This window comes from Chenopodium quinoa, unplaced genomic scaffold (genome assembly GCF_001683475.1).
Source record: "Chenopodium quinoa cultivar QQ74 unplaced genomic scaffold, ASM168347v1, whole genome shotgun sequence".
Lineage (NCBI taxonomy): Eukaryota > Viridiplantae > Streptophyta > Magnoliopsida > Caryophyllales > Amaranthaceae > Chenopodium > Chenopodium quinoa.
Window position 1 is genome coordinate 19,890,499 of NW_018742204.1, and position 28,000 is coordinate 19,918,498.

Sequence of the window (28,000 nt, forward strand, 5' to 3'; positions counted from 1 at the left end):
TGATGTTAACAATAGTTAAGCCGGTAATTTCTGGATCTGAATCTATGAACATTACAGTCTCGCTTTGAATTGCTAATCCCTGTGCCGATTTTGGTAGTAATTTGTTTGATTATTGATTTTTGTTAGATTTAGGGTTTCAGATTTCAAATCTAGTTGTTATTTTTATAGGTGGGATGCTTCACTTAGTTTTCCACAATCGTTGAGAAATATTTCCTTTGGAGAAGAGGTCCCAACATCATCAACAAATGTGTTTCATCCTCCCGGAGAAAAAACTTCCGAAGCTTTATTGAAGAAGAATGGTTGAATGTATTCTTTCATCTTCTCTACCTCTGCAGTTATATGACTTGGTTACATTATATCATGATACATTATTTTACTAGATGCATCTTGTCTGTTGCGGCTTCTACATTAAACAGATGTTTCCATACAGCGTATTGTGCTTTTGATTGAACATGAAATCAGTAGAAGTTTATTGAGTAGAAGAAATTTTGTTGATTTATTGTATGGACTTTATGAGATGATGCCTGAAACCTTATAAATGGGGGAAGGCATTGCTAGCTCCTCATGTTATAATTAAAGATTACGAAATAATCATCATTAGTTAAGATCTATGGTGCATTACATATATGTCAGATTGTGTTAGAAAAAAGTAATGCATATCCCTTGTCTATGGATTTTCATCATGTGTTAGTCTCTAAATATTGAAAATTGTTCTTGGTGACTTTTTTTTTTTTTTTTTTTTTGCAGGTGACTGTCCAACAATTACTGGCTTAGTTCAAAGAAAGCCTGGCCGTGGTGCCACGACTTCTTCTGTTAGCTGTTCTGACAAAATAGCACGCTGGAATGTTGTTGGAATACAAGGTTAGTCATGGAGGGTTCCATGTGTGTTAAGGATTATGATCTTTTAAAATAAAGCCTTGAGCAAACAGACCTCAATTTTGATGTGATTTCTTGTGTGTCAGCTCTGTTTGTGAAGAAGTTTGGTAATTTGATCTTTCTATTGTCAATGAAAAACTTAAAAAAAATAGGTTTAGATCTTTTAAATTTATTCATCCTATCCATGGAAAATGCTAGAAACTCCACACATAACAAAAGGAAGCTATAGAATGCATAGAAGAAAAAAAAAAGCAGCAAAGATTAGTCAAGATTGGAGTTAACTGTTTCGGTCATGATTTGTTGGGATAAAGAACAAAGAATGTAGAAAGCTACAAGGCAATCAGAAACGCAACATTGGTATCTGAATATGAGGAAAAAAATAAAAAAAATTACAAGTCTGTTTACGAATAGAAACATCATTTATTTAACTGTTAGTCTGTTACACATAGATCTATGGTATGTCTTTGATAACGAGATGTCTACTTTACTTTCGTATCAGGTGCAATGCTTTCCTACCTGCTCCAACCTGTTTATATTTCTTCAGTCACTATTGGGCAATCATGCAGTAGTTCTCAAACCCTTTCTCTGAAGGAAAACTTGAGGAGGGCATTGTATGATAGGCTAACACCTATATCAAATATGTTAGTTGATCCTTTTCTAATTAATGAGGTATGCATAGTGTGTTAAATGTCAATGCAGTATGCACTTCGACTCATCATAAAGGTGGCCTCTTGATTTTGCAGCCTTTATTTTTTGAAGCTCCTGTCCCACCTAAGGAATTTCAGCATCTTGGTTCTGCTCAGGCGACTTTAACGTGTGGGTGAGTCTTCATTTGGTTGTTCATTTCCCGGTGGTGGATATGTGACTTTGAGTTGCAAAATTCAAGCCACGGTGCTGTGCAGGTACTCCATATGCTGGAATAAACATGAATTACATGAGGTTATCCTTGGGACAACTGGAAGAAAGCAAGGAACCTCTTCAAAGGGAGCATTATTTCCATCCACGGAGTCATCCTTGTGCAAGTAACTTTTAATTGCTGCAATATATTTGTTTGCTCAACTTTTTTTGTTCATGGTAATGTTTCTTAAGGATAATTATCACTTGGCTGAATTTTTTATAAATATTTGTAAAATTATTAAATTCTGGTAAGTCATGTACTAAAAATGTTTAAAATGACTTTGCTTACATCTGGACAACTTGATTTCCTTAGAGGCTTGAACTTTGTTAGGTTATGGTGGTAGTGTTGATAATATTTGTGTGTTATAGTTATAAATAGTGTCAGGTACTCAGGTGTCACTCTCTATCTCATGTCTTATATTCATTACTGTGTATATTGCAGGAGGAGATTGTTGGAATGTTTTTTGTCATCGAGGTGCAATTCTTTGGATGATTGGAAAAACAAAACGATGTCATATAGAGAACTTAAGGTAACATGGCATTGGCTTTGATCCCCCTTCACTGAAGTGATTTTTTGGAAGTGCCCTTCCCCTTAGAAAGTATATCATCCTTGCATATAAAGGTGAATTAACTCTAGGAGACAGAGGCTTCTTATAATACAACCTGAGCCAACCTTAATAAGAGGTCCATTTATGGGCCAGGGATTTTGAATTACTCCATGAGACCCTAAGATGTCATGATATTGAGCTGATAATGATTTTGTTTTGTACAATGCTAAAATCTCCCAAGGGCTTCTGTGTTTGATATGTGTATGGTAGTGTGGATTTGGCATTGATGAGATGAGATTGTATGAATGTCATAGAGAGTCTTGTAGAGTAGTGATGTAGAAGAGATTGAATACCAGCATTGAATATTAAGTTGATCAAACTTGTTCTATGGTAGTAAATATTTGCTAATTTCCTTTGCATGTTTCACTGATGTGATTTGTTTGTCATATGCTAGTGCGCACAACAAGAGAATGGACTTGATTGTGCTTTGTATGTGATGAGATTCATGCTTGACATTGTGACTCATTGTACGGACACTCAACAGCTTGATGAGGTAAGTCCTAAAACTTCTTGAAATGCTATATTGATGTGATTTCACGCCTTAGACACTTAATATTACCCAACAATGGCATGTTATGAGAAACAAAAAAGCTATTTCACAAGAAAGGTAGAAAATGGGCTGAATAGAAGTCATATGGGCCATGTTAGGGCCATTTTGTGTTAATATGCTCTTTTGATGTGATTTCTTTCCTTATACACATATAACTAGATAATATTGACATGTTATGAGATAAATAAAGTTCATTTAATAAGAAATGTAGGAAATGGGCAAAGTAAGGTCATATAGGCCATATTCGGGCCATTTTGAGTAAAAAGCGTCGTAAACCTTAATAAAATGCTCTCCTATACAATTTTAGGGCTTACACACATACAAATATCCAACATTGACATGTTATGAGAAAGAAATAGTTCATTTGATAAGTAATGTAGAAAATGGGCTACATAGAAGTCATATAAGCCCTATTTGGGCCATGTTGAGTAAAATGCGTTGTTAAACTTCTTGAAATGCTATATTGATGTGATTTCTAGCCTTAGACACCTAATATTATCCAACAATGACATTTTATGAGAAACAAAAAGGCTATTTCACAAGAAAGGTAGAAAATGGGTTGAATAGAAGTCATATGGGCCATATTAGGGCCATTTTGTGTTAATATGCTCTTTTAATGTGATTTCTTTCCTTATACACCTATAACTAGATAATATTGACATGTAATGAGATAAATAAAGTTCATTTAATAAGAAATGTAGGAAATGGGCAAAGTAAGGTCATATAGGCCATATTCGGGCCATTTTGGGTAAAAACCGTCATAAACCTTAATAAAATGCTCTCCTATACAATTTTAGGGCTTACACACATACAACTATCCAATATTGAAATGTTATGAGAAAGAAATAGTTCATTTGATAATTAATGTAGTAAATGGGCTATATAGAAGTCGTATAGGTAATATTTGATAAAATACATATTTTTTGCCTAATTAATTATTTTTAAAATAATGTTTTTGTATTTCAAGTTTTGCAAGGTCCAAAAGGATGGTCCGTTGACAATCAAGGAGCTTAATGAAGTTCGTGACATGTTGGCGTCTTTCATCACCTTCAACATGTAAATGGCATGCATTGTAATTGTAAATTATTTATGTTAACTTTTGAACTATATATAACTTATTATTCATTATATATGTGTACTTACTATTATTTGTATATGTAAGCAACTTTTTTTTTTTTGTATTGTGTTTGGGAATATTTATATCTATATATATATATAATTGAATTCTTGTATCTAATATTATTTTTGTATATAATAATTAATAATATTATTATTAGTTATTATAATAATAAAATTATTAATTATTATATTTAATATAATTGCTGGAATTACAGGGTATTATTATTGCAGGTTTTTTTTTTAAAAAATATTATTGCACGATTGAAAAAAAAAAACGAAAAAAAAAAAATTATACAAAAGGCAACTATCCACCACCCAAAAAAAAAAATGGCGGGAGAGCAGTATTAGGCACCGGTTAACCGGTGCCTATTCTACCCTATGGCACCGGTTAACCGGTGCCTATTAAACCCTATGGCACCGGTTTTGAACCGGTGCCAAATAGGGGGTTTGTGGCACCCCTCAAATAGGCAGCGGTTCAAACCGGTGCCTTAGACCGGGTTTGAACCGCTGCCTAATGCGTTTTTTCTACTAGTGATAGTATCAAACTATCAATCAAAGATAGCATTAAGGCCGGCTGTATGATCCGGCTGGGTGGCCTGAGCATGCGACCGGCTCATTAAATGAGTCGGATTAAAGTAGTAGAGTTGGCCAATTTAGCCGTCTCTCTCCTAATAAAATTTAGATTAAACGACATTGCCATTTAACCATCAAATAGGCATGACTTAGTCTGACAGGCCTTTTTGGCCGCCTGACTCTCAACATTTAGCCGCATGACGCCTGCTGTACTTGACATCCGGCCTCATGACGCCTGCTGCCTCCCTAAGGAGGCTCCCCTCTTGATTCGGTGATCCACAACCGTTGTGCCATTACAGATGTGTCTCCCCACAGACGGCGCCAAATGTTTTGGGGTTTTTTGTACGTACCCGAATGGAGGGTGTGTACGTCCCTCAGGAGACAGATCTGCAATGCAACACTCGAACGGCCCGATCACCTGCAAAACAACGGACCCCGGGGGGGCCGGAGGTCCTCCTCCAACGATCAAGTCAGTGACCGAAATAATTTATTTTAGAGAGAGAAAGTAGAGAAAAGGGAGAGTAAATGTGGGGGACATTGCCCTTAGAGAGAGAATTCGCCCCTGAAACTGATGTAATGATCAGTATTTATAGAGCATTGGGATATGTGCCTCTTAGGTTATTTAACCTAAGTAGATTGGCTTCCCACCGTTTTACGGTTTCTAAGGTTGTGGGCTTAGAGCCCATTTTCACCCTTCTATCATTGAGTGACATGTGTCATGCTCTAATTGGCTAATTGAGCGCTGAACTTGCGGACACGTGTCGAGGTGGAATTGGTCCACATATATAGGGGGTATTTTTACCCCCAAACACCTATTAGTAGCTGACATGTGACATATAACTTACAAAAATCGGTCATCAACAGGTGATAGACCTGTCAAAGAAGGTGGAGTATAAAGGTTGGATTTTTATAAGATTAATGACAGGTTGGTTTTTTATTGTCAGACTGCGCAAAGGTTGGATTTTTAGTTTCTATTTTTCCTAAAATTTTATATTTCAATTACTATTACACCTGTCAATTCCTAACCCGAATTCGAATTATTACTACTCCATCCGTCTCCAAAACTTTGACTCTTTTGGATTGATTTCGCGGTTATTAAGAAACTTAAATAAAAAGAAATAAAAACATATTGAAAAGATAAATTTACATGGGGTTTGTAAAAAAATAGAGAGATAAAGTATTAAACATGAAAAGGCAAAATTTTATATGGGAAAGTTAATTTTGCACAAATATTGTTGTAAATTGGTGGGTATTTTAATGCCAACGAGTCGATCATCTTGGGACTTAAATTAGGCCAAAAGGGTTGAAGTTTTGGGGACGGAGGAAGTAAGAGAGAATCCAATTTGGTCGACCTGACCCGACCCAAATGACTTGAAATTGACCCGTTTATCATAATTTGTAATTATCTAAACAGCTCGAACAAAACGATCCAAACAACCCAAAATATGACCCAAACCTGACCTATTGACAGGTCTAATCTATTAACTATTACTAAAACAAAACACGCTGACATCACTAGAGAACACTTGTCAATTTCTTATGAAATTTTTTCCCGCCAAAGCTATTTTTGACACACTAGAAAATAAAATCTTTTTAGCAACTAAGTTTGGCAACAAATTTTTAAAACGTTGCTAAATAGCAACAAATCTAAATTTTTTCATTGCCTAATTAAAAGCGACATTTTATGCTTTAGTTTTTTAATAAACAATGGCTACATGTTTTTTATTTGTTGCTTTTTAAAACAAATTGTCTTACTAGTTGTTACTAGATGGCATCATATTTTTCTCTTGTTGCCAAATAGTAACAAACTATGACAACAAATAATTATTTGTATTGATTTGGAAACAAACAAAGGCAATGAATTTTTGAATTGTTTCCATTAGAAACAAGTCTTCTAAATTATTGTTGCTAATTGATAACGTATTATTTTATTCGTTGTCATTGGAAATGAGTTGTGCTACATATTGTTGTTAATTTATATGTAGGCCACTTTTTGCTATAATGTGTAAAATTATTTGTTGCTATAATGACATCAAATAGAGACGGATTTCAATTTTGTCTTTAATTTAGAGACGGATTTTTGATTTTTGTCCCTAATTTAGAGACAAAATTTTTCAATTTTGTCTCTAATATTTCATTAACTTATTATAAATTATATGCATAGAAGTAAACAAATAGTATTTGGTATAGTTGGTAAGAGATTCACCATGTGACTTTGAGGTCACAAGTTCGACTCCTACCAAATGCGATTCTTGAGACTGGGGATTCAAAGAGTCTTACATGCAAAGTCGAGTCGAGTTGACCTAACTTGAGTGAGATTTAAGATTAGTAAAGGCCGAGATCGGGTTGAACCGAATTGCTATTGGGGATTGGGTTTTTGTCTCGTAGTGTTGATAGCAACCAATATTTATGATTTGTTGCTATTTTTATGAACCAACTTTAATAATTTGTTGCTATTTTTAGGAACCAACATTAACAATTTGTTGCTATTTTAGGAACTAACATTAATAATTTGTTGCTAATTTTAGCAACGACCAATGGTAATCTGTTGACAACGAATGCACCAAAAACAGCAACAATCATGGAAACTATATTTAAATTGATGCAATATTACAACAAAATTGCTTTGCAACCGGTATCCAAAATCCCACGGCAACAAGCCTTGTAGCAACAACAAATTTTTGTTTCCAACCCGTTGCTAAATAGAGTTGGCAACGGATTTTTGGTGAATAGCAACAAATTTTGGTTGATGCTATATTGATTTTTTTTTTGTAGTGACATCATCATTTTTTACTCTAATTTTTTTCTCCTATGTTATGAAATTAAACCATTACAATATGTCTTTCAAAATTAATAAATAGGATTATGATTAAGGGCCTGTTCATATTTACTTATTTTCAGTTCAGTTCACTTCAGCTCCAATCAGTTTAGTTCAGTTCAGTTCAGCTCTAATCAGTTCAGTTCAGTTCAGTTCAGTTTTATGCATTTTAATTTTTCAATTCAATTTAGCTCCAATCAGTTCAGTTCAGTTCAGCTCTAATCAGTTCACTTCAGCTCAGTTCAGTAAATATGAATAGGCCTTAAACCATTTTGAATAAAGAATATTGACAACTATTTAAACAAATAAAATCTATTTAAAGGGATTAATCTAGTTACTATTATTACGTAGTATTTCAATTTTAAATAAAGAATATAAATTGTATTTACCTACCAGCTGATATTATTCGCACCCTAATGACGTGGCCTAATTTAACCGCCAAACTCTATCCACCCTATTAATAGCCCCTTTTTTCCGCCAAACTTATACTCCGTAATACCAAGAATTTTTACGCAATTAACTGAAGGCACAACCGTCCGATCATCTATTAACCATGCAATCTTAACCGTCCATTACTTTTCTTGATCCACTATATATATCTGACACTTTTATAAATTTCTGATTCCTTTTCTCTCTCCTCTTAACCATGTATTCTTCTCCTCGATCAGATTTCTCGAAACAAATTTTCTTTCTTCAAATTATTCAGTTAATCGTGCTTCAAATTAATCAATAAATCGTTCTTCAAATTCATTGATTAATTCTTCGATGGTTTATTTGGTTCGCGTCTATTCCCGATTATTTCTTCACTTTTTGCAGATTTGATTGATTTCGGAGGTATTAATTTATTACCTGATCTTATCTATTTAATTATAATTAATTTGCAGAAATTATGATTTCTTGAAATTATCGGACTTTTCTCTTGATTTTGGTAGAATTTTATGATCGTTTGGCGTTGTAGATTTGAATCTGATTCGAATAAGTTGTCTCTGCCTTTATTTGAATCGATTTTTCTGTTTGATTGTTGTTGTTCAAGCATGTCTATTTAGAATAAGATCGCTGAATTTTCCAGATTATTAAATTTTTATTGCACAATTGCTTAATCGTATGACTTTCCCGTTATATTTCTTTTGTTTAATTTAATTGAAATTTACGAATATTTAGGTTAATTTTTCTGTTTGGATATGAATATATCTCTGTGAATTTAGGCTATTTTGTCTGTTTGGATTATATCGCTACTATTTCAAGAATTTGATTGCTGCATGTATCTCTCTTTATTGTTGGAAAACTTGAAATTGGTTATTGTTTTCGTTCTATTGATTCTCTATTAGTATGTGATGAATATTAAATTTTGAAATTGAAATTTAAAGATCATGTATGTAAATGATTTCATGCGATTCAAGAAGCTTGATTCATCTTTGCTTGTTTGGTTAGACGAATTTATGTGTTTAGCTTGAGCGTGTTGATTTCTAGTTTGATTGAAAATCTTACAGTCGCTTGATTTTTATTATATTGCTGGTTGGAACCAGGACTCTTGCAGTGCTCTGATATTTGGACTAGACGACTAGTGGTTTGGTCTTGCTTGATCGTCGGATGTTCTGCGCGATTCAGCGAGCTGATAGGGCCATAGAAGATGATGGCTGCGCTGCTGTTTGGCTCTCCCAATTTTATGGTGTGTTCATATAATATGTACTGTGTTATTGGTGAGTTTATTATATGTGGATGAGATAGACAGATAGTGGCATTATTAGGGTTAGTGTGTTGGGGAGAATGGAGTGTTTTCCTTGTTGTGAATTTGGAGTGTTTTCCTTGTTAGTCGACCTTTGCCATGTTGGGTGCGCTTGCTTGGCAGGTCACAATGTCAATAAAAGATCGTTTTTGTGGTTTTGTTGGGAGATGGCACGGGGTTTTTCCCGGCTCTCCCAACGGTGTGTGCGTGTGTTGTTTCTGTTTTTCTTTATTTGTCTCCCTTTCCCTGCACCCGTTGCGCTTGAATCATCAACTCCATCGCTATTGTCGCATTGATCAAATCCACAATCAAATGATTGCGTTGGACAACATATGGCCAAGATCCAAATTTGCCAAGGTATATTTATCAAAATCCTTTCTAATTTCCCTCTTTCACTACTTAGTAGTTAGTACGACTAAATTGCAATGCAATCTGCAAAGGTGAAGGTGGTGTCATTATTCACATCAAGGCGTCTTACAATTGGTGTCTTCGAAATTGTTTGCATGCACAGAACCTTACTCTTTGAAATTTTGCATATTAGGGCTTCAAGGCCTCCTACAATTGTCTTGTACAGAGTATATTTTGGGAAATTCTGCTTATTTAGAACTTAATTTATTTTCAGAATGTCGAGCATGTAGAACGTCTCTTCATTAAGTTACCCATACAAACTTACTCCATAACTTCCATGAACATAACTTCCATGAACATTCTCATGTGGAAAGCTACATTCAGTTCCCATATTTATCCAAAGGATAGGCAACCATGTTCTTGCATAAGCTACTCTGATTAAGCAACTGACACGCAATTTGTAGAGGGTATTGTAAATGTGAATACTACTTGCCAATTGCACAGATAGGTCATCCTTGTTTATATGTACTGCACAATCGTATATGTGTACGCTGCACCAATCCTCATATGTCAATATGTGTGTAGTTACCCCATACAGATTATAATTTTTTGAAAACCATATTGTTTGGGGTTGTTTGGCAATCTCCCAACCATGTAAGTATTTAGTTTCACAGCTTCATGCCACTGTAAGTCTGTAATCCTTGAAGTAGATTCTAAATTTATCTATTATACATTCTGTTCAGGCAACTTGATGCTCAATTTTATTCAAACAATTTATTACCAATGAGTAATTTTATTTATTTTATTTTATATTATAAATTAAAATTCTGCTCTTTGTTGCTTTTGTTTTGCATTTTACATTACTTTGAACCGAGAACAATAGTGGTGAGTCTTGCAAGTGTTTAATTATTGATGTAATAGAAATTGTGTCATTCTCCTTGTACACTTTTGTATTTAGAATTTCCTCTACAAGTTTTATTCATTTTAGGTGCCAGACTGTTGATACTCTAACGATATGTGGCCAAGTTGCTGTTCTGATTTTGAGGATCGGATCCCATCTGCACGCCTACAACTGTCGCCGCTTGTTAGTTTTGCATGGATGGTTAGCCTAGCAATGAGGCACTGTCAAATATGCTCGTTAGAAAGCTTTGATATTTATGATTACAGTACTTGTTCACAGTTGAATGTAAACTGAATATGTTTTCAATGCCAAAGGAATCAAGAATAGTTGAAGTGTTGATTGTTGATGCTTGATATGTTTTGTGAAAATCACAACTTCAACGATTCAATGCTGAGTTGCTGTTGTCAAAGTGAGATGTGCACCTGTTAATAATATTTCTTGATTGATTGTTAACTATTTCTCTAAGATATGTTTTCCCTGCCTTTATTTATTCAATTTTTTATAATATGATTAATAGATTATAAATTGCTTAAAATTTGTCCCTTTTTTTGGTTTATTAGTTGAATAATTATTAAATTTGAAGTTCATTTGTGTTACACTTCCTGGGAATAGAAGATTATGCTCATCGCAATCAGTTTGTTTGTTGTGTGGTTATTTGATCTTTGTCTTTCCTTTTGCCTATTCAGTGTGTCAGTCTCACAGAGTGTTCAGCTTAGTAAATTATTGGATATGGATCGGATGGTAGGAGAGGATGAGGGCTTGAAACAAATGACAGCGTGCAAGTAAGACTTTTCGGCTATTTTTGTGTGTTGAGCTGCGCTGTGAGCCTTTTTTTTTTTTTTTTTTTTTTTTTTTTTTTTTTTTTTTTTTTGAGCTACAGGATAGTCTTGTTATGAGAAAAAAGCATGATGCCCCGCAGCCCTGGCCTCGGTTAAAAATTCATGTTATGTAAGGTGAATCATGATCTATAAGCTCTAAGTGGAAAGAGCGCCCAAATTATGTTTGGGGGGTTGGTGGTTCAAATCCATCTAGATCCATTCTTTCAACTCATACAATTGATTATATGGCAGAGAGTGTTTCAAAAAAAAAAAAAATGTCAGAGAGAATATGAATTAGTGTTTATATTGTCGATTTGTGTTACGACTTATGAATTATAACTTTGGGTTTAAAGTTTATTCTAATTTTAATCATCACCTGGAGACATTGTCCGAGCACAAAACTACTTTATTGTCTAATTGAACTATTAAAAAAACTTGATGAACTATTGTAGATTAATTATTCATAAGTAGCTTGATTATTGGTTGAAATATTTTATTATTATTTATTAAAAAGGTGAAAATTCTTTATTCGAAAAATAATGTGCATAATATTAGCATGACTTGTTTTAGTAATAGTTAATAGATGTAGTTTTCAAAACAAATCTAATAGTGTTGGTTTTTTATTTTTAAGACATATAGTTGCAACTTTGAAGAATTAATTTTGTCTCTCTCGTCCTTAGAAGCAAGTGACAAAATCAATTTTAATTAATCAAGTTTGTTATCCAATTATTCCCACACAAAAAAGTTTTTAAGTTTGATAAATCAAAGAATTAATTTTAATAATAAAGGCTATGCATTATTTTTGGATCTGATGTAAGATTTCATATATATATATATATATATATATATATATATATATATATATATATATATATATATATATATATATATATATATATATATATATATATTAACCTTAATTATCAAGTGTAAACTTATGAATTGACACTTAAAATGTTTCATACAGTGCTTAACAGAAATCAGTACTGCATAACTGCATTCAGAAGGCCTGGCCTAATCTAATCTAATCTAATCTAATATATATATATATATATATATATATATATATATATATATATATATATATATATATATATATATATATATATATATATATATATAAATAAATAAAGTAGGCATTTTTCGAGAGCATTCGCCGCGCCACATAAGACAAGGTATTATTTTGACCAATAAAATATTCGATTAATAATTTATTTTAGAATTAAAAATTCACTCGCCATCTAAGTAAAAGTGACGAATAAGATTTAAGAATTTTGCCACGTAGGTAAAAACAACGAATAGTGAACAATTAAAATTTAAATTATATAAAAAACTAATAATTATCTTTTTTACATATATGTGGATGTAAATCTTTGATCACAAATATCTTTAATCTCTCCCTAGCAAATATTATAAAAATTAGATATTTAAATAAATAAAACTAAATCTCATATAACTATGTTTTTCTTATATATAGAGAGAAATTTAGAAATCCCCTAATTTTTTTAATAGTTAGAAGATTCTAGATGAGACTAACAGTTTGAAAGAGAACGATTATATAAAAAAACGCATTTGCAAAGGACTAATTTTAACCAATAATAAGGTTTGGAATTTTAAATTCAAGCGCCACTTAAAATAAATAAGCCTACAAAAGAAAACTTTAGTGTTAAAATTTTTTTTAAAAAAATTATCTATATTAAGAATTTTATCCAAAAATTTAATGAATGATCTTCGTATAAAAAAATCTTAAATTAATAAAAATATTTACTAGAATCGTGCATCGCAAAATTATATATACATGTACTTGTACAATATTCCGAAGCTATATTATTTCCTATGTCCCGAAGATGCCATGAGGACACCAACAGCCACAACAAACATCAACAGCATGCTAACTAGCAATGTATATGTTTTTCTTGAAGAATTTCTGTACTCGCCGAAGAATAGTATAGCCCAAAAGGTGCTCACCAGAGGAAGTGCCTGATAAATACCATCCAAAAATTTATACAAGTGCATCAGTAAAATAATTGAATTGGAACAGGAAAAAAAAATGAATAAAATGACTTGTTATATTTGTAAGGGCAGTGATTGAAATTTGACATACCTCAACAGAATCAGCTGCAGCATAACCAGCAGCCTGACCTCCCATGAACTGAAGGCCATTCCCAAAACCACAGAGAAGCCCTGCAAGTAAAGCCCAACCCCTTCCTTTTGAGTCTTTCAGGTAGGCCTTAAACGATGACTTTGGCAATTTTAAGATAGGGTGGTATAGGAATATGATGTTAAGAACAACAGAAACCACGAAACTAGAGACCGTGAAGTAGAAGAAAGCAGTGTAAACCACCAAATGGGGAACTCTTTTCTTTAGGAGATGGAACTGGTCATTTGTTGCTATATTCAATGCTGGAGAGAATAGAGAGATGCACACTCCGGAAAAGAAAGTTATAGCAAGTCCAAGCCATATGCTTCTATCAAAAACCTACAAATTATTAAAAGATTATTGATTAACTAATGTATCTTACATAAGCACTACATGAAGGCAGAGTTTAAATCATGATGGTACTAACAGTTTCACAATCTCAAATCATATATACGAAGTATAGATATCAAATTGTACTAGTAAGTAGGAGTTGTAACTACTGTGATGTAACATATTATATGATTTTGTACTACCATAGGAAATATTATAGGTCATTCCTAAAAATTTGTTGCAGTTGTTGAAGTAGAATACCTTTATGGATCTCTTATTCTCTAGTTCGACGAGGAATTCTGCAGTCCCAAATTGTGCCTCTACCTTAGATTCTTTCCCCTTTTCGGGATCCATTGAAGCACCCTTGTAACTGTCAAAGTTGATTTTGTTACAGAATTGCATTAGAAGACAAAACCACCATTTTCAATCCATTTTATAATTCTTCTAAGAAAAGAAGTAAAAATTACTCTGCTTTGTATTCAAAACCAGTTGACAGATGCCTCAGTTTCTTTTTGTTATCAGAGGCATTAGATGAGTGAACAAATGAGCCTAAAATAACAGCAATCAGAAAACCCGCTACACCGGGAAAAAGAACTGCAGCCTTGTTAATTTTATCATCAAGGAAATAGTTCAATGAGGTTCCTGTGAAGAAAGATTGCAAACCATAGTAAGCATCTAATTACAAACAGCCTCAACTTGTCCAATGAAAGATTTTTCATAGCAAAAGGAAAATACATATTACAACAGTAATGCTACAAACTACCACCTCTACCACTGATAACCCTACTAATGCCCAAGCATATTGCGTGGATAGATTTCCGATACTGAGGACTACTCCACCCGCCATTGCGAATAACACACACGGCCAGTTATCCTGCAACAATCACCCTTACTATGTATCAACACAATTAAACATTACCAAAAGATTGTTAATTGTTGAACTATTACACATAGTATTACACCAATAATATTCATACATTAAAGAAAATTCTCTTGTTTAAACAATAATATAAAGAAAGAGAAGAGGTGACCTGAGAAAGTTGTGTGAAGAAATTAGGCATGCCAGGCTTAGCATCACCAATCTGACCAAGAGTAAGAGCAATGATCACAGCAGCTAAAAGATTGGCAATGGAGTAATCAAGATAACTATGTTGAGGAAGACGGCCACGCCTTTCGAGTAAGGCTAAAATAGCTGTCCATGTCCCCAAGAACAACAAGGCTATTAACATACATACTATTGCTCCTTCTTTGCTCTCTACTACAAGCATCTTTCTATTTAACTCACTTATACACAAATTATACTCTATTTGTATTTTCTTCTTGGTCAAAATATATACAAATATATACAAGTATTAAGAAGAATGTTTACCAGAATTTACTTTTAACTGAAATTTGATGAGAAAAATTACTTCCCAAATATTAAAGTTTCTGACTTTTAAAAATTTAAGCTGTTTCTGTAATTCCTAACGAAATAGTGATATTTTTTTATATACTTGATGTAATACAACTATATAGTAGTGTGACATAAGATGTTGGACTTCGGCTATGTTGATGTTAATTAGGTTTTTGATTCGTTATAGGATTACTTGATAGTCAAGGACATAAGAAGGATGCATAAAAGATTTTTTTTTTTTTTTTTTTTTTTTTAAAAAAAAAAGGTATGATAGAATACCTACCGTTAAATTTCCTTGACTCCAAATTAAGGTAATCCTACAAATTACTTAGACTTTGATTACTAGTATGATGAATAGGCATGTCCAATGTGGTTATCTTTTCGGGCTCAACACAATTATAAGGAGGCCTATTATACATCCACACTTCAAGCCCAACAGGCTCTCGTGTGAGAGAGATAACATATTCCTGTCTTTTTGGGTGTCAACAATTAGTAGTCAAACTTTCAACCAACATGTTTTAATCTCTTACACTCATAATGAAAAACAACAAAAAAGAACAAAAAAAAAAAAAAGGTGCAGAAGCAGCTGTAGTTCTTAGGGCAGGGGAGGAGCCAAATAGAAAATAAGTAACCTTTTTATTTATCAGAATGTTACAGTTGGTGTTCAACATAATCTGCACTTCTGTGTATAAAATGCCTAATATCCAAATTTATTTGACGCTTAATCATTTCCTATGTCCTGAAGACGCCATCAGGATACCAACGGCTACAATGAACATCAGCAGCATGCTAACTAGTAATACATATGTTCTTCTTGAAGATTTTCTGTACTCGCCGAATAGCAGTATGGCCCAAAAGGTGCTAACCAGAGGAAGTGCCTGATAATTACCATACAAAAATTTATTTAAGTTAATTTCATGTATTCAGAATTAATCAAGGATTTTTACGCGCTGTGGATGAGATCTGACATACCTGAACTGCATCAGCTGCAGCATAACCAGCAGCCTGACCTCCCATGAACTGAAGGCCATTCCCAAAACCACAGAGAAACCCTGCAAGTAAGGCCCAACCCCTTCCTTCCGAGTCTGCTAGGTACGCCTTAAACGATGACTTGGGCAAGTTCAATATAGGATAGTACAGGAATATGATGTTCAGAACTATGGCAACCACGAAACAACAGGCCGAGAAGTAGAAGAAAGCAGTGTAAACCATCAAATGAGGGATCCCTTTCTGTAGGAGATGGAACTGGTCATTTGTTGCTAGATTGAATGCTGGAGAGAACATAGAGAAGCAGATCCCCGAAAAGAAAGTTATAGTGAGTCCAAGCCAAATGCCCTTATCAAGCACCTACAAATACATGATGTAATTGAGTTCAAATATGATAGATAACTGATGTATCCAATATAACACAAGCCCTGAAAGAAGGCTTTTAGGAAGTGTGATACTAACTGTTACACATAATCTAATCTAATATCGATATAGTATATGCTAATCGAGTGTATCAAGCCACTCAAAATACCTTTATGGATCTCTTATTCTCAAGTTCTATGAGGTACTCTGCTGTTCCGAACTGTGCCACTTCCTTAGTTTGTCTTCCCTTTTCAGGATCCACTGAAGCACCCTTATTACTGTCAAAAGCAATTTTGCTGATAAAAATGTCTCAGTTTAAAAACTAAGCTGTTTCATATAATTCTGAATACCAAAAACAGAATAAGAACAGAAGTGAATCATACCCTGCCTTGTCTTCGAAACCACTTGACAAATAACTCAGCTTTTTCTTGTTATCAGAGGCATTGGATGAATGAACAAGTGAACCCAAAATGACAGCAATCAGGAAACATGCAACACCCGGGAAAAGATTGTCAGCCTTGTTAATCTTGTCATCGAGAAAGTAGTTTAGTGTGGTGCCTGTAACAATCGAAAGCACACCATCATAGTGAGCCTCTAAGAAAAAAGTCTTGTATCATTGTAAAAAGAAGAAAAACATACCAATTACGACAGTAATGCTAGAACCGACCACCTCTACTACTGATAACCCGACTAATGCCCAAGCATATTGTGTAGATAAATTTCCGATAGACAGGACTACTCCACCCACCATTGCAAATAACACACAAGGCCAATTGTCCTGCAACAACGAACACTTTAGAAGTCCATAAATGACTACTAGTTCTAAAAAATCGGAATAGATTATAAAATAGGATCAACCTGATGAAGTTGGGTGAGGAAATTAGGCATGCCAGGCTTGGCATCCCCCATCTGACCAAGAGTAAGGGCAATGATCACAGCAGCCAAGAGATTGGTAATGGAGTAATCGAGATAAGTATGTTGAGGAAGCCTGCCTCGCCTTTCGAGGAAGGCTAACACAGCAGGTCATGTCCCTAGGAACAGCAATGATAAGAGCATACATGCTATTGCTCCTCCTTTGCTTTCCACCACATACATTTCTTAATATTATTTTCTGATCAAATATGACTGAACTTTGTTCCTTTACTCCTGATCATCACATTACAAAAAAAAAAAAAATGATCATACAGAATTAAATAGAAAGCTCTTTCATTAAGATTTTAAATTCATGCAAAACCAATTACTATATTCAATCTTTATACATGAACAATAATACTTTAAACACACACTCTTGAATGCTGTCATATTTATTTATTTTTTGTAAAAGCATGGTATAATTCTAATTTCCTAGGCCTAACAAGAGGGTAAATATACAGGAAATTTTGTAACAAAAACACATGTAGTAATTAAATAAACAAACTTGAGATTATTGTATAATTTTTTTTGTTAGTAAAACTTAACATGGAATATAAGCACTTCATTTAGGAAGTAAGCTTACCAAATACTCCGATATGATATGTTGACAATGGAGCAAAAAGAAGTTCAAATGAATAGTTTATTGGTTTCTTACTAGTTACTACTCCATGTTATGAGCACATAATAGTGGGTAGGTTGAGTGATATTTGTAATTCGTCATTAATATTGAAGTTTTTTATTTATTTATTTATTTATTTATTTTTGACAAGATTTTTTCTCCATAACTTTTGCATTACTTTTTTTTTTTTGAAAGAACTTTTGCATTACTTACAAACAGTAATATTATTATTTTCTTTTTTTTTTTCCTTGACGTGTTTCATTTATCACACTTGGCAATATATAAAGTTAATCATTAATATCTCCAATTCTTTGGAATAAAATATAATTTTTTTTTTGGTGTTTACAGATGAGCATCAATCCCAATATGTCTTGGAATGGGGATGCATTAGCTCTAACCACTTGAGCTATCTCTCACTCTCTATAAGTAAATATTATAACAATTAAATAATATGATAAGATTTATTAAGACAACTAAACAAGATTTTATTAGACTATGATTTTTTTTTTCCAAATGTATAAATCACAAAAGAAAGTCAAAGTTACAAATATGAATAGTTTAAAAGTCAAATTAGGTCAATTAAAAAAAATAGAAGAAATTAATTTTTTTTTCCCTTACCACATGCATGTTATTATATTACTCATTTTTTGATTTTTTTTTTTTTGAAATATTACTCATTTTCATTTCTGAATACTTTTAACACTTTCTTTTTTTTTTTTTTTTTTTTTTTTTTTTTTTTTTTGTGTGTGTGTGTGTATTTCTAAAAGTTTTGAACATTTTCCCTTTATTTCATCTCTAACAAATCCGTATTATTACCTTTATGTTACAACCAACCACACACTCAACATTATTCTTTACTTTATGCAAATAGTAAATGTTAAGATTTAGTGAAAATGAAAGTTTGCATAGTGTTAAAGATATAAAATTGTTACTTCCATGTCTAAAGTAAGAATATTTAAAGACAGACGACAGACGGAGTGTTATGTTATTGGTCTGAATTTGTAATATAAATGATCAAAGGCGTAATTGACAAATGTACCGATAAAATTATTTTAATTTTTTAAATTACAAGATGCACTTGTTCAATTATGCTTACAGAATCTTGGGATGTGTTGACTATGGAATCATTTTTGTTTTTTCTAGTGCAATGACTATGGAATCTTTTGAAAGGTAGAATTCTATTTACCTTTCATCTACGTTTACAGTATATGATTAGTCAATTTAAGAAGTCCTCAAGATGCTTCTCAATTATAAAGTTAAGAAACATTTTTGTAAAACCACCTTATCATCATCCTTTTTTTTTTTCACCAATAGCAACTCAAATTTAAATTACTTTTTTTTTTTTTACAAAATATTTACTTGTAACTAGATGGCTCTCAGCTTAAATTTTTTGAGCAATCAAGACAAATTAGTAGAGTAAAAGTGTTTCATCTATTTTCAAAAGGGCTTTTTTTTTACTTTTACAACAAACAAAAAAAAATCACGAAATTGTTTTTTATACCAAAAATTTTACTTCCTCCGTTACGCATTATGTGCAACATTTTCCAAAAACGGATGTTACACATTATCTGCAACAAACTAAAACTTTCTTCTTTTAGTAATTTTTTTTACATAAATTACCAATGTACCCTAAGTTAACTTTACTAACATATATTAAATGATTAAGATTATATGTTATCAACATATTAATCAAAATTAATTAATCAATTATCTAAACCCATCCCAATCTCTCTCCTCCCTCACAACCACATCCACCACCATTATCACCAACTTTTCTCTCACCAGCCTCGCCGCCGCCGCCGCCACCACCACCACTTTTCTCTCTCTTCTCTCACAGCAACGGCCCGAATCCACCCAGCCACAACCCGAATCCCCCTAGCTCCTCCCCTCCATGTCGCCGCAAAATTCCCGACCCAAGTTGCCTCTGTCACCCAAACCTACCCCTGCCGCGCCAAGATCCCGAGAAAAACCCCAATCCCAGCCACCAAAACCCTAACATTGCTTCTTTATTTCCTCACTTCGCTTGGAAACCACCGCCGATCGAGTCACTGACCTCCTATTCCATGATATAGTCGCCGATCCTCCTCGAAATTGAAATTGATTAGGTTGCGGTGGTGAGAGAGTGTGTAAAGGGTGGTTTTGTGGTGGTTGCGAAATGGGTGAACTTGGTTGAGGTGGTTTCAGATCTTGATTGTGTCGGTTTCAGATCTTAGTTTTTGGTTGCGGTGGTTTCAGATCTTTGTTTTTGGTTGCGGTGGTGAGAAGGAGTCATGGGATAGGGTGGTGGTGGTGGTGGTTTCGGGGAGTGGGTGGATATTGCTGTTGGTGGCTGGTAGGTGGTGTTAGGGAGAAGCCATGACAGTTCGTTGGAAGTGGTGGCCGGTGACCTTGATTGGTTAATTATCCCACTTCTCTCTCCTATCTTAATCACACACCCTTTCACTTTGTTAATTAACCATTAACAAATTTTGTCTTGGGAAACGTGCAACAAGGTTTGTTGCATATAATGCGTAACGGAGGAAGTAAAAGTTGTATTTTACCATCAAAAAAAATTCTGAATTTTTTTTTTACCACCTACCGTCAAGAAAATCGTTAAATTTAACGTTTAAAATAAAATAAAAACTCTTTGATTTTTGTGCGCAAAACATGTTGTTCATAGGTTTAGGGGGCATTTTGGGGTCTAAGGGACCAATTTGAAGTCAAAATAGACAAAAAATAATCGGAAAGACCTTGTTTTGCATGCTTAACACAAACCGAGGTATTTTTAATCACGCAAAATGGAGCATTTCTGATCATTTTTTGTCGATTCCGACCTCATATTGGAGTCGAAGGGCCAAAATGTCCCCAAAACCCCTAAATATGATGTTTTTGGCACGGTTAGATTTTTTACGACAGGTGGTAAAACAATTTCTAATTTTCTTTTGGTGGTAAATTAAACCTTTTAAAAATTTTAATAGTAAAAAATAATTTCGTGATTTTTTTTTTTGTTCTTGATAAAAGTAAAAAAACACCTTTCAAAAGGGTCATACTTTACTTTATTTTTTTAACAAAACAATTGCATAATGTACCAGAACACTTGGCATAACCTGTAGTATGATAAAAAAATTCTCAATTTGATATTTTGATTGATGTTAGTGTTAAAAGAATTTTGACCGGTATATATTTTTGTCGCGAACAAAAATCCGACCAACTCCATTGGTTTGCCAGCTCTAATTTGGATCACTTTGTAGTATAGAACAAATTCTAACAGATGGTTGAAAGATTGATAAAAACTGAGTACAATTCAGCCATGATTTTCAGAGGAATTGATAATGATGTATAGATGCATGCTTTTGATCATCTGCATAACTTGAATTTAAAACATCTATGTAACTACGTAGAAAGCTACTCCCTTCATCTTAGCCCCATATTCGTATTTTATTTGATTAAATTATGGAAAAATGGAAAAGAAAAATTCAACCTTTGCATTTTTTTCTCCTAAAAATCCAACCTTCATTTTATTCCTCAAAAATCCAACCTTTATACCCCTCCTTCTCCAACAGATCCATTACCTGTTGATGACCAGTTTTTACAAGTTACATGCCACGTGTCAGCTATTAATCGGTCAATTGTTTTTTAATAATTAAAAAACAAAAAAAATTAGGAAAAAAAAAAAAAAAAGAAACCCAGCTAGCCCCACCCTCCTTCCCTGACCACCCACCGGCCACCGGAACATAGCAACCTCAATACCCTCTCCACCGGAAAACCCACACCACCTCCCACCGGCACACACGTTACCCACAAGGCCACAATCACTAATTCGCCACCTACAATCACAATCCCCAAATTAAATGCCGACCGACTACCCCTATCCCCTTTCCCCTTTAGCCTGACCTCCCCCTTACCCCGTCGCGCAACCCCAACGAAGCAAACTGCGAAGCAAACTCCTTCTCCAATGATTTGGCGCCGGGTGGTAATTGTAGTGGAGTCCGGCAACCGAAGCAGTTAACTAGCATCATCATTGTGCGTAATGTAAAGGGGGAGTCTTGAATTTAAACTTTTTTTATTTTTTGATGATTAAATTTAATTTTGATTTTTTTGGGTGTTGTGTGATTTGGGTGTAATTATTTTGGGAGAAAATGGTAGTTGACTGAATATGGGTAAATTGATGCAGCGGTGGTGGGAATGGGTGGAGCACTGGTGGTGTTTGGGGGAAGGAGAGAGAAAAGAAAAAAAAATTACTGTTGGTGAATCGAAATGTGTGGTGGCGGATTTGGTGTTGTGTGGGCTGTCGGAGCCTCGGAGGCGCAGTGTCGGAGGGTTGTTGTGTGGTGGCGGAATAGGTGGCAAGGCAGCTGATGGTTGTTTTCGTTTGTTTAGGAGAGGAGAGAGAAAGAGGAGGAGTGAGAAGGGAAAGTGAGAGAATAAAAAAAAATAACCTGGTTAAAAGGTTAAGGTCAAATGGATCTGTCGGAGAAGAAGGGGTATAAAAGTTGGATTTTTGAGGAATAAAATGAAGGTTGGATTTTTAGGAGAAAAAAGTGCAAAGGTTGGATTTTTCTTTTCCATTTTTCCTTAAATTATTGCGAGCGGAGTTTATAAGATATAAGAGAGAAAAATAGTGACACCTAGATAAGTTTTGTGAGAGTAAAGTTACGGTTTTTATATTAGTTAGTACGTATGGGGCAGTATATAAACGACACCTGAATCAAATAAAGAAGGACAAAAGGAGGGAGTACGTAAAGGAATACACAAAGACCCAAGTTAGACAGTAGACATAGTGGGATACAACAAAAATAAATTGTTTTAGATCCTGCATTTTTAATGTAATAAGCAAAAGTTTATATTTTTTTTGCTTCACACTTTTTAATTAAGTTATTTTTATGTTGGTTATACACTAAAGATGGCAGTGGGTTGGGCTGGGCCGACGGCACTGCACGAGCATGAAAAAAGCACGGCATGACACGGTACTGTGCGTGTGGGCCGTGGGCTGATCCTGGACGTCTTTATTTGGGAGAAGCATAATAAATCACGACACGACCGCGCCGAAGGGTTTATGTCTTCGTCATGTGCAATTACTAGATATATAAATGAATCAAATTATGGAGATGACTAAGTTCGTACATTTGGATCGTCATTATATCATAACTAGAGGTACTAACGATCTTTGAACTAGTAAAAATTGGGCAAATCCCAATTGGACTGATCCTTTAAGGTCACACAAAGGGCCTAGATCGAGCACGAGAGGATGAGGCCCATGATGGGCCTCATCCTCTAGCATGGCCGACCATGCATATGGAGGAATAAGGAGGGTTTTGGGCTTCGTGACTTAGTCTAATTCTAATGGGATTATAAATAGACTAAGTGCCTAGGGTTTTCAGCAATTGCAATTCAGTGATCAGTTGATCAAAACCCTAATTAGCAAACACGAGTCCAACCTCTCTCAAACTCTCTCTCTCACACGTCTCTCTCCTCCCCTCAGCGTCGGTGGTGTGTTGGTGGTGTTCTAATTAGCAACCACGAGCCCAACCCCTCTCAAACTCTCTCTCTCTCTCTCCTCCCCTCGACGCCGGTGGTGTGTTGGTGGTGGTGGTGGTGGTCGGTTGTCCATTAAAGGTGGTGATTGTGGTTTTCCACTTCACTCGACCAATCTAGTATTGGTGGACGGTTCGTTCGAATCTCGTGGACTAAGTAGGGGAGCAAAGCTTGGGGCGGCTCTGTTCTCTCCCTAATTTGCTTGTCGAATAGCTACGTGGAATTTACGCTTTAAAGGTATGATTATATGTGTTGTGTGTTATGCATGCGATCTTGGGATTAGGTGCTTAATGAATATGATTCATGTTTTTCCGCATTATAGTACCTATAAACTCCTACACGCGCGTGCTAAAATCAATGCAATTTTGCTTAGGCATGCAAGTCTGGCACAGCCCGACACGATGACACGTGGGCTTGGGTGGGCTGTGCATGAGCCAACCTTTTGAAAACTTCGGCCCGACAAGGCACGATATGAAACTCGTGGGCTGAATCATGGGCCGGACCTAACTAAACCCCAAAGTATGTGGGCCGGCACGAGGCATAGCCCGATACGGCCTAGGCCATCTTTATTATACACTTGTATAATTCAAATTTCATTTTCCATGAAAATAACTACTTGAACACCAAGTCACCAACCAATGGTTAAGAATAACAGAAAAAGTAGCTAGTAGAATAAAACAAGACTTTTATTATTCATATATCATTTTCCATTTTTCTTCATCATTGTGGAACAACTAAAGATTTTCTTGTTTAGGGAACAATAATAAATACCAAATTATTCTTTCCACAATTATTGCTGGAATATGAACAAGTATCATTTTTAAAAACATCTCCAGGTATGTACATTAGGAGTGTATGGTGAATTTTTATAACAATTCAGGAGTATATGGTGAATTTGAAAATTTTAAGGGGTAATAAACAAAAAACTTAAAGAGTATAAGGTGAAAAAACCGTATAATCATTACAATTTTTGAATAACCATATGACAAGAATATATAACCTCAATAGACTAAACCAAATACATAAGTAACGCAAAAAATTTAAATTAAATTAGAGTAACTATCTAAAACTCTAAAAGTCAAGGTTGGATTAGTTTAGTTTGGTTACAATCCCAAAAGAGCTGAAGGTGGGCACTGGCACATTGATTGAAAAGTGCAAGATGAAGTAAATTTGAAGAATTGTATGGAACCCATATACTATTATTTTCCCTAAGAGAGTGTCATTCATGCCAAGTCTGTTGACGTTTTATGTAGTCAAACTCTCCTCCAACATAACTTAATTAATTTAACACAATGATGATTTATAAAGTTAATATCGTATGATTTTAACTGTTTTGCATGATTTTATCCCTAGGAATTACTTGTATGTTTATAAAGAATATATAACATTTTTATTTATCCAAATGTTTAAGACAGTGTTCAATAACATTAATCAGCACTTTTGTGTATAAAAATGCCTAATACCTAAATTCCTTCGAAGCTAAATAAATCATTTCCTATGTCCTGAAGATGCCATCAGGATACCAACTGCTACAACGAACATCAACAACATGCTAACTAGTAATATATATGTTCTTCTTGAAGATTTTCTGTACTCGCCGAATAGTAGTACAGCCCAAAAGGTGCTAACCAGAGGAAGTGCCTGGTAATAACATCCAAAAATTTATACAAGTTAGTGTAATGTATTTAGAGTTAATACATGGATTTGTACGCGCTGTAGATGAAATCTGACATACCTGAACTGCATCAGCTGCAGCATAGCCTGCAGCCTGACCTCCCATGAACTGAAGACCATTCCCAAAACCACAGAGAAGCCCTGCAAGTAAGGCCCACCCTCTTCCTTTCGAGTCTGCTATGTAGGCCTTAATCGATGACTTGGGCAAGTTCAATATAGGATGGTATAGGAATGTGATGTTCAGAACGATGGCAACCACGAAACAACAGACTGAGAAGTAGAAGAAAGCAGTGTAAACCACCAAATGAGGGACTCCTTTCTTTAGGAGATGGAACTGGTCATTTGTTGCTAGGTTGAAAGCAGGAGAGAATAGAGAGAAGCAGATCCCGGAAAAGAAAGTTATAGCGAGTCCAAGCCAAATGCTCCTATCAAACACCTGCATATGATGGAATTGAACGATTTCAATGATAAATAATCAACAAATGTATGATACTAAACACCGGAACCATTCAATAAAATTTATAATTGCTAGTCAAATATTACATGTAATTAAAGTCTGCTAGTCAGCTTTTAACTAGTAACTATCAAATTTGATGATGTTTGATAAGTATAACTAGTACCTTTATGGATCTCTTATCCTCTAATTCAATGAGATATTCTGCAGTGCCAAACTGTGCCGGTACCTTTACTTCTTTTCCGTTTTCAGGATCCTTTGAAGCACCCTTATTCCTGTTAAATTTCGACTATGTTAATAACATTGTGTATGAATGGAAACCAAGCTACTGACTACTGTTACTGTATGATGAAAAAACCAGGACAAGAAAAGAAGTGAGATATACACTACTTTGTCTTCATAACCACTTGACAAATGACTGAGCTTTTTCTTGTTATCTGATGCATTAGATGAGTGAACAAGTGATCCCAAAATGACAGCAATCAAAAAACACGCGACACCAGGGAAAAGTATGTAAGCCTTGTTAATTTTGTCATCCAGAAAATAGTTTAATGTAGTTCCTGTAAGTATCGAAAGCAGACAGTAGTGAACAATTCAGTAAAAAACATCCTCGACTTGTAAAATGGAAAGATTGAGCACAGAACAGAAGGAAAATACCTATTACAACAGTAATGCTAGCAGAGACCACCTCTACTACTGATAAACCTACTAATGCCCAAGCATATTGTGTGGACAGATTTCCGATACTGAGGACTACTCCACCAACCATTGCGAATAACACTGAGGGCCAGTTATCCTGCAACAAATAACCTTAAAATGTTTAAAATCATCACTACTTCTGTAAAAAATACAGACTACTGATCAGTTAATTGCATAAAGTTATGTTTCTACTGATTCTACTGTCTGATGCATCAGTTATTCAAATTCTTAAATTAAAAGCCATATTACATCTTATTTGATGAAAGGAAAGAACCAAAAAAAATTAAAGAATTCCTCCCATCAAATCTTCTAATGAATAAATGTGCATTCCTTCCCAAAATTAATTGCAACCTTGCAACATATTGACTTAGCAATGTTCTCCAGAGAAATCATGATTTTGTTTTGTCATGAATATCGTAAATTAATTCAAAGTACGGAGTATCAATTTTGAAAAGCCATCAAATGTTTATTTGTAACCATAAAGGGCTACATATATCATTATCCAAATTTTAATGGTCATTATGTTGCGATGTATCCTTTACCGAAGCACAAGTATTCAATTCATTTTGATCTCCTCATTTGTCATGTATCACAAAAAAGAGCAAATATCTTGCTTATAAACAAACAGAAGTTACAGAACAAGGTCATGTACAAGTATAACCATTCAATTTTCAAATAATATCTAAAAAATTTCATCAATTTATATTAAAATGAGCAGAATAAAACAAGTTAGGTAACCTGATAAAGTTGGGTGATGAAATTAGGCATTCCTGGTTTGTCATCCCCCATCTGACCAAGAGTAAGGGCAATGATCACAGCAGCCAAGAGATTGGTTATGGAGTAATCAAGATAAGTATGTTGAGGAAGCCGGCCTCGCCTTTCGAGGAAGGCTAATACAGCAGGCCATGTCCCCAAGAACAGCAATGAAAAGAGCATACATGCTATTGCCCCTCCTTTGCTCTCTACTAGAAACATCTTTAACCCACTTACAATTATCTTCTGATCAAATACTAGTAAATTTGCTTCCTTAAACTCCTCCTGATCATCATATTACACATTTATAGTCATTAATCATCAGAAAATTATAAGCACATACACTTTACAATTAAAAATTTAATCTTTTTCTATTTAGAATCAACAAAATTCAATCTTGAAATCCTTGATAAAACACACAATGATCCAGAGTGTTTTTTTTTTTTTTTTGAGCATTGTATAATAATTCAAAATTCCCAGATCTAAGAAAAGAAGGAAAAAAAAGATATATACACAAATTTCCAAAAAAAAATCATGAAATTCAGTAAGCAAAACAAAAATAAATAATATAAATTCTATGATAAGAACTCAATCTTATGAAACTTACCATTTTGAGAAAAAATGAAAAAAATAATTATTCAGTAATAGGAAACAAGCATTATAATTAGAAAAAGATAACCCTACAAAAAAGAAAGATGACATGATACATTTCACAGAAAACAAACATCAATCAATTCACAACAAAATTAAATATCCAATGAAAACAAACAAAATTATATAATTAATACTTTGTACTATAATTTAAACAAGAAAGCTTACCCAAAATTGATGTGATATTGATTGAAACAGAGTATTATTTACTAAACCATTTTTATTTTCATTTTTATTTTTTGTGATGATGATGATAATGGAGTTTTGGATATAAAAT

At 34.1% G+C, this 28,000-nt stretch overlaps 4 protein-coding genes and 1 long non-coding RNA gene across 8 annotated transcripts; 2 read left to right on the plus strand and 3 right to left on the minus strand.

The window, feature by feature from the left end:
• Positions 1-221: 221 nt before the first annotated feature.
• Positions 222-2,324, plus strand: LOC110696353 (tRNA-specific adenosine deaminase 1-like). The gene is made up of 6 exons (XM_021873667.1): positions 222-306; positions 748-861; positions 1,376-1,545; positions 1,620-1,696; positions 1,779-1,898; positions 2,216-2,324. The coding sequence occupies exons 1-6, from the start codon at positions 297-299 to the stop codon at positions 2,322-2,324; spliced, it is 600 nt and encodes a 199-aa protein (XP_021729359.1). The 5' UTR covers positions 222-296.
• Positions 2,325-7,961: 5,637 nt separating this feature from the next.
• Positions 7,962-10,872, plus strand: LOC110721903. The gene is made up of 2 exons (XR_002511474.1): positions 7,962-8,275; positions 8,968-10,872. It is a non-coding gene; the product is annotated as an uncharacterized LOC110721903 (long non-coding RNA).
• Positions 10,873-12,961: 2,089 nt separating this feature from the next.
• LOC110721883 (ureide permease 1-like) lies at positions 12,962-14,972 on the minus strand. Of its 3 annotated transcripts, none has more exons than XM_021901110.1 (6): positions 14,736-14,972; positions 14,442-14,578; positions 14,176-14,348; positions 13,966-14,096; positions 13,339-13,713; positions 12,962-13,214 (listed from the first exon to the last, which is right to left on the minus strand). In XM_021901110.1, exons 1-6 carry the CDS (start codon positions 14,970-14,972, stop codon positions 13,062-13,064), a joined length of 1,206 nt encoding a protein of 401 aa, XP_021756802.1. In that variant the 3' UTR covers positions 12,962-13,061. The 3 variants fall into 3 exon arrangements, with proteins under 3 accessions (XP_021756802.1, XP_021756810.1, XP_021756818.1); XM_021901118.1 differs by having other exon boundaries at positions 13,966-14,074; positions 14,172-14,348; XM_021901126.1 differs by having other exon boundaries at positions 13,044-13,228; positions 13,337-13,713; positions 13,966-14,074; positions 14,172-14,348.
• Positions 14,973-15,263: 291 nt separating this feature from the next.
• Positions 15,264-18,505, minus strand: LOC110721909 (ureide permease 2-like). Its single transcript, XM_021901146.1, has 7 exons — positions 17,943-18,505; positions 17,306-17,593; positions 17,087-17,225; positions 16,831-17,005; positions 16,617-16,743; positions 16,070-16,444; positions 15,264-15,975 (listed from the first exon to the last, which is right to left on the minus strand). The coding sequence occupies exons 2-7, from the start codon at positions 17,354-17,356 to the stop codon at positions 15,823-15,825; spliced, it is 1,020 nt and encodes a 339-aa protein (XP_021756838.1). The 5' UTR covers positions 17,357-17,593; positions 17,943-18,505; the 3' UTR covers positions 15,264-15,822.
• Positions 18,506-24,859: 6,354 nt separating this feature from the next.
• LOC110721917 (ureide permease 2-like) lies at positions 24,860-27,999 on the minus strand. Of its 2 annotated transcripts, none has more exons than XM_021901160.1 (7): positions 27,892-27,999; positions 27,058-27,357; positions 26,278-26,416; positions 26,006-26,180; positions 25,787-25,895; positions 25,228-25,602; positions 24,860-25,133 (listed from the first exon to the last, which is right to left on the minus strand). In XM_021901160.1, the coding sequence occupies exons 2-7, from the start codon at positions 27,292-27,294 to the stop codon at positions 24,981-24,983; spliced, it is 1,188 nt and encodes a 395-aa protein (XP_021756852.1). In that variant the 5' UTR covers positions 27,295-27,357; positions 27,892-27,999; the 3' UTR covers positions 24,860-24,980. The 2 variants fall into 2 exon arrangements, with proteins under 2 accessions (XP_021756852.1, XP_021756847.1); XM_021901155.1 differs by lacking the exon at positions 27,892-27,999 and adding an exon at positions 27,680-27,831.
• Position 28,000: the final 1 nt, after the last annotated feature.

Excerpts from the sequence above, each read along its gene's own strand:
- LOC110721917 (XM_021901155.1), bottom strand. Across the intron at positions 26,417-27,057 it reads TCATCACCCAACTTTATCAG|GATAACTGGCCCTCAGTGTT; the intron begins GTTACCTAACTT and ends TATTTGTTGCAG. Across the intron at positions 26,181-26,277 it reads TAGCATTACTGTTGTAATAG|GAACTACATTAAACTATTTT; the intron begins GTATTTTCCTTC and ends CGATACTTACAG.
- LOC110721883 (XM_021901110.1), bottom strand. The coding sequence starts at position 14,972 with ATGCTTGTAGTAGAGAGCAAAGAAGGAGCAATAGTATGTATGTTAATA. Across the intron at positions 14,349-14,441 it reads TGTAGCATTACTGTTGTAAT|AGGAACCTCATTGAACTATT; the intron begins ATGTATTTTCCT and ends ATCTTTCTTCAC. Across the intron at positions 13,215-13,338 it reads CTGCAGCTGATTCTGTTGAG|GCACTTCCTCTGGTGAGCAC; the intron begins GTATGTCAAATT and ends GGTATTTATCAG.
- LOC110696353 (XM_021873667.1), top strand. Across the intron at positions 862-1,375 it reads GAATGTTGTTGGAATACAAG|GTGCAATGCTTTCCTACCTG; the intron begins GTTAGTCATGGA and ends CTTTCGTATCAG. Across the intron at positions 1,899-2,215 it reads ACGGAGTCATCCTTGTGCAA|GAGGAGATTGTTGGAATGTT; the intron begins GTAACTTTTAAT and ends TGTATATTGCAG.
- LOC110721909 (XM_021901146.1), bottom strand. The coding sequence starts at position 17,356 with ATGGGGGATGCCAAGCCTGGCATGCCTAATTTCCTCACCCAACTTCAT. Across the intron at positions 16,445-16,616 it reads AGAATAAGAGATCCATAAAG|GTGCTTGATAAGGGCATTTG; the intron begins GTATTTTGAGTG and ends ATGTATTTGTAG. Across the intron at positions 15,976-16,069 it reads CTGCAGCTGATGCAGTTCAG|GCACTTCCTCTGGTTAGCAC; the intron begins GTATGTCAGATC and ends GGTAATTATCAG.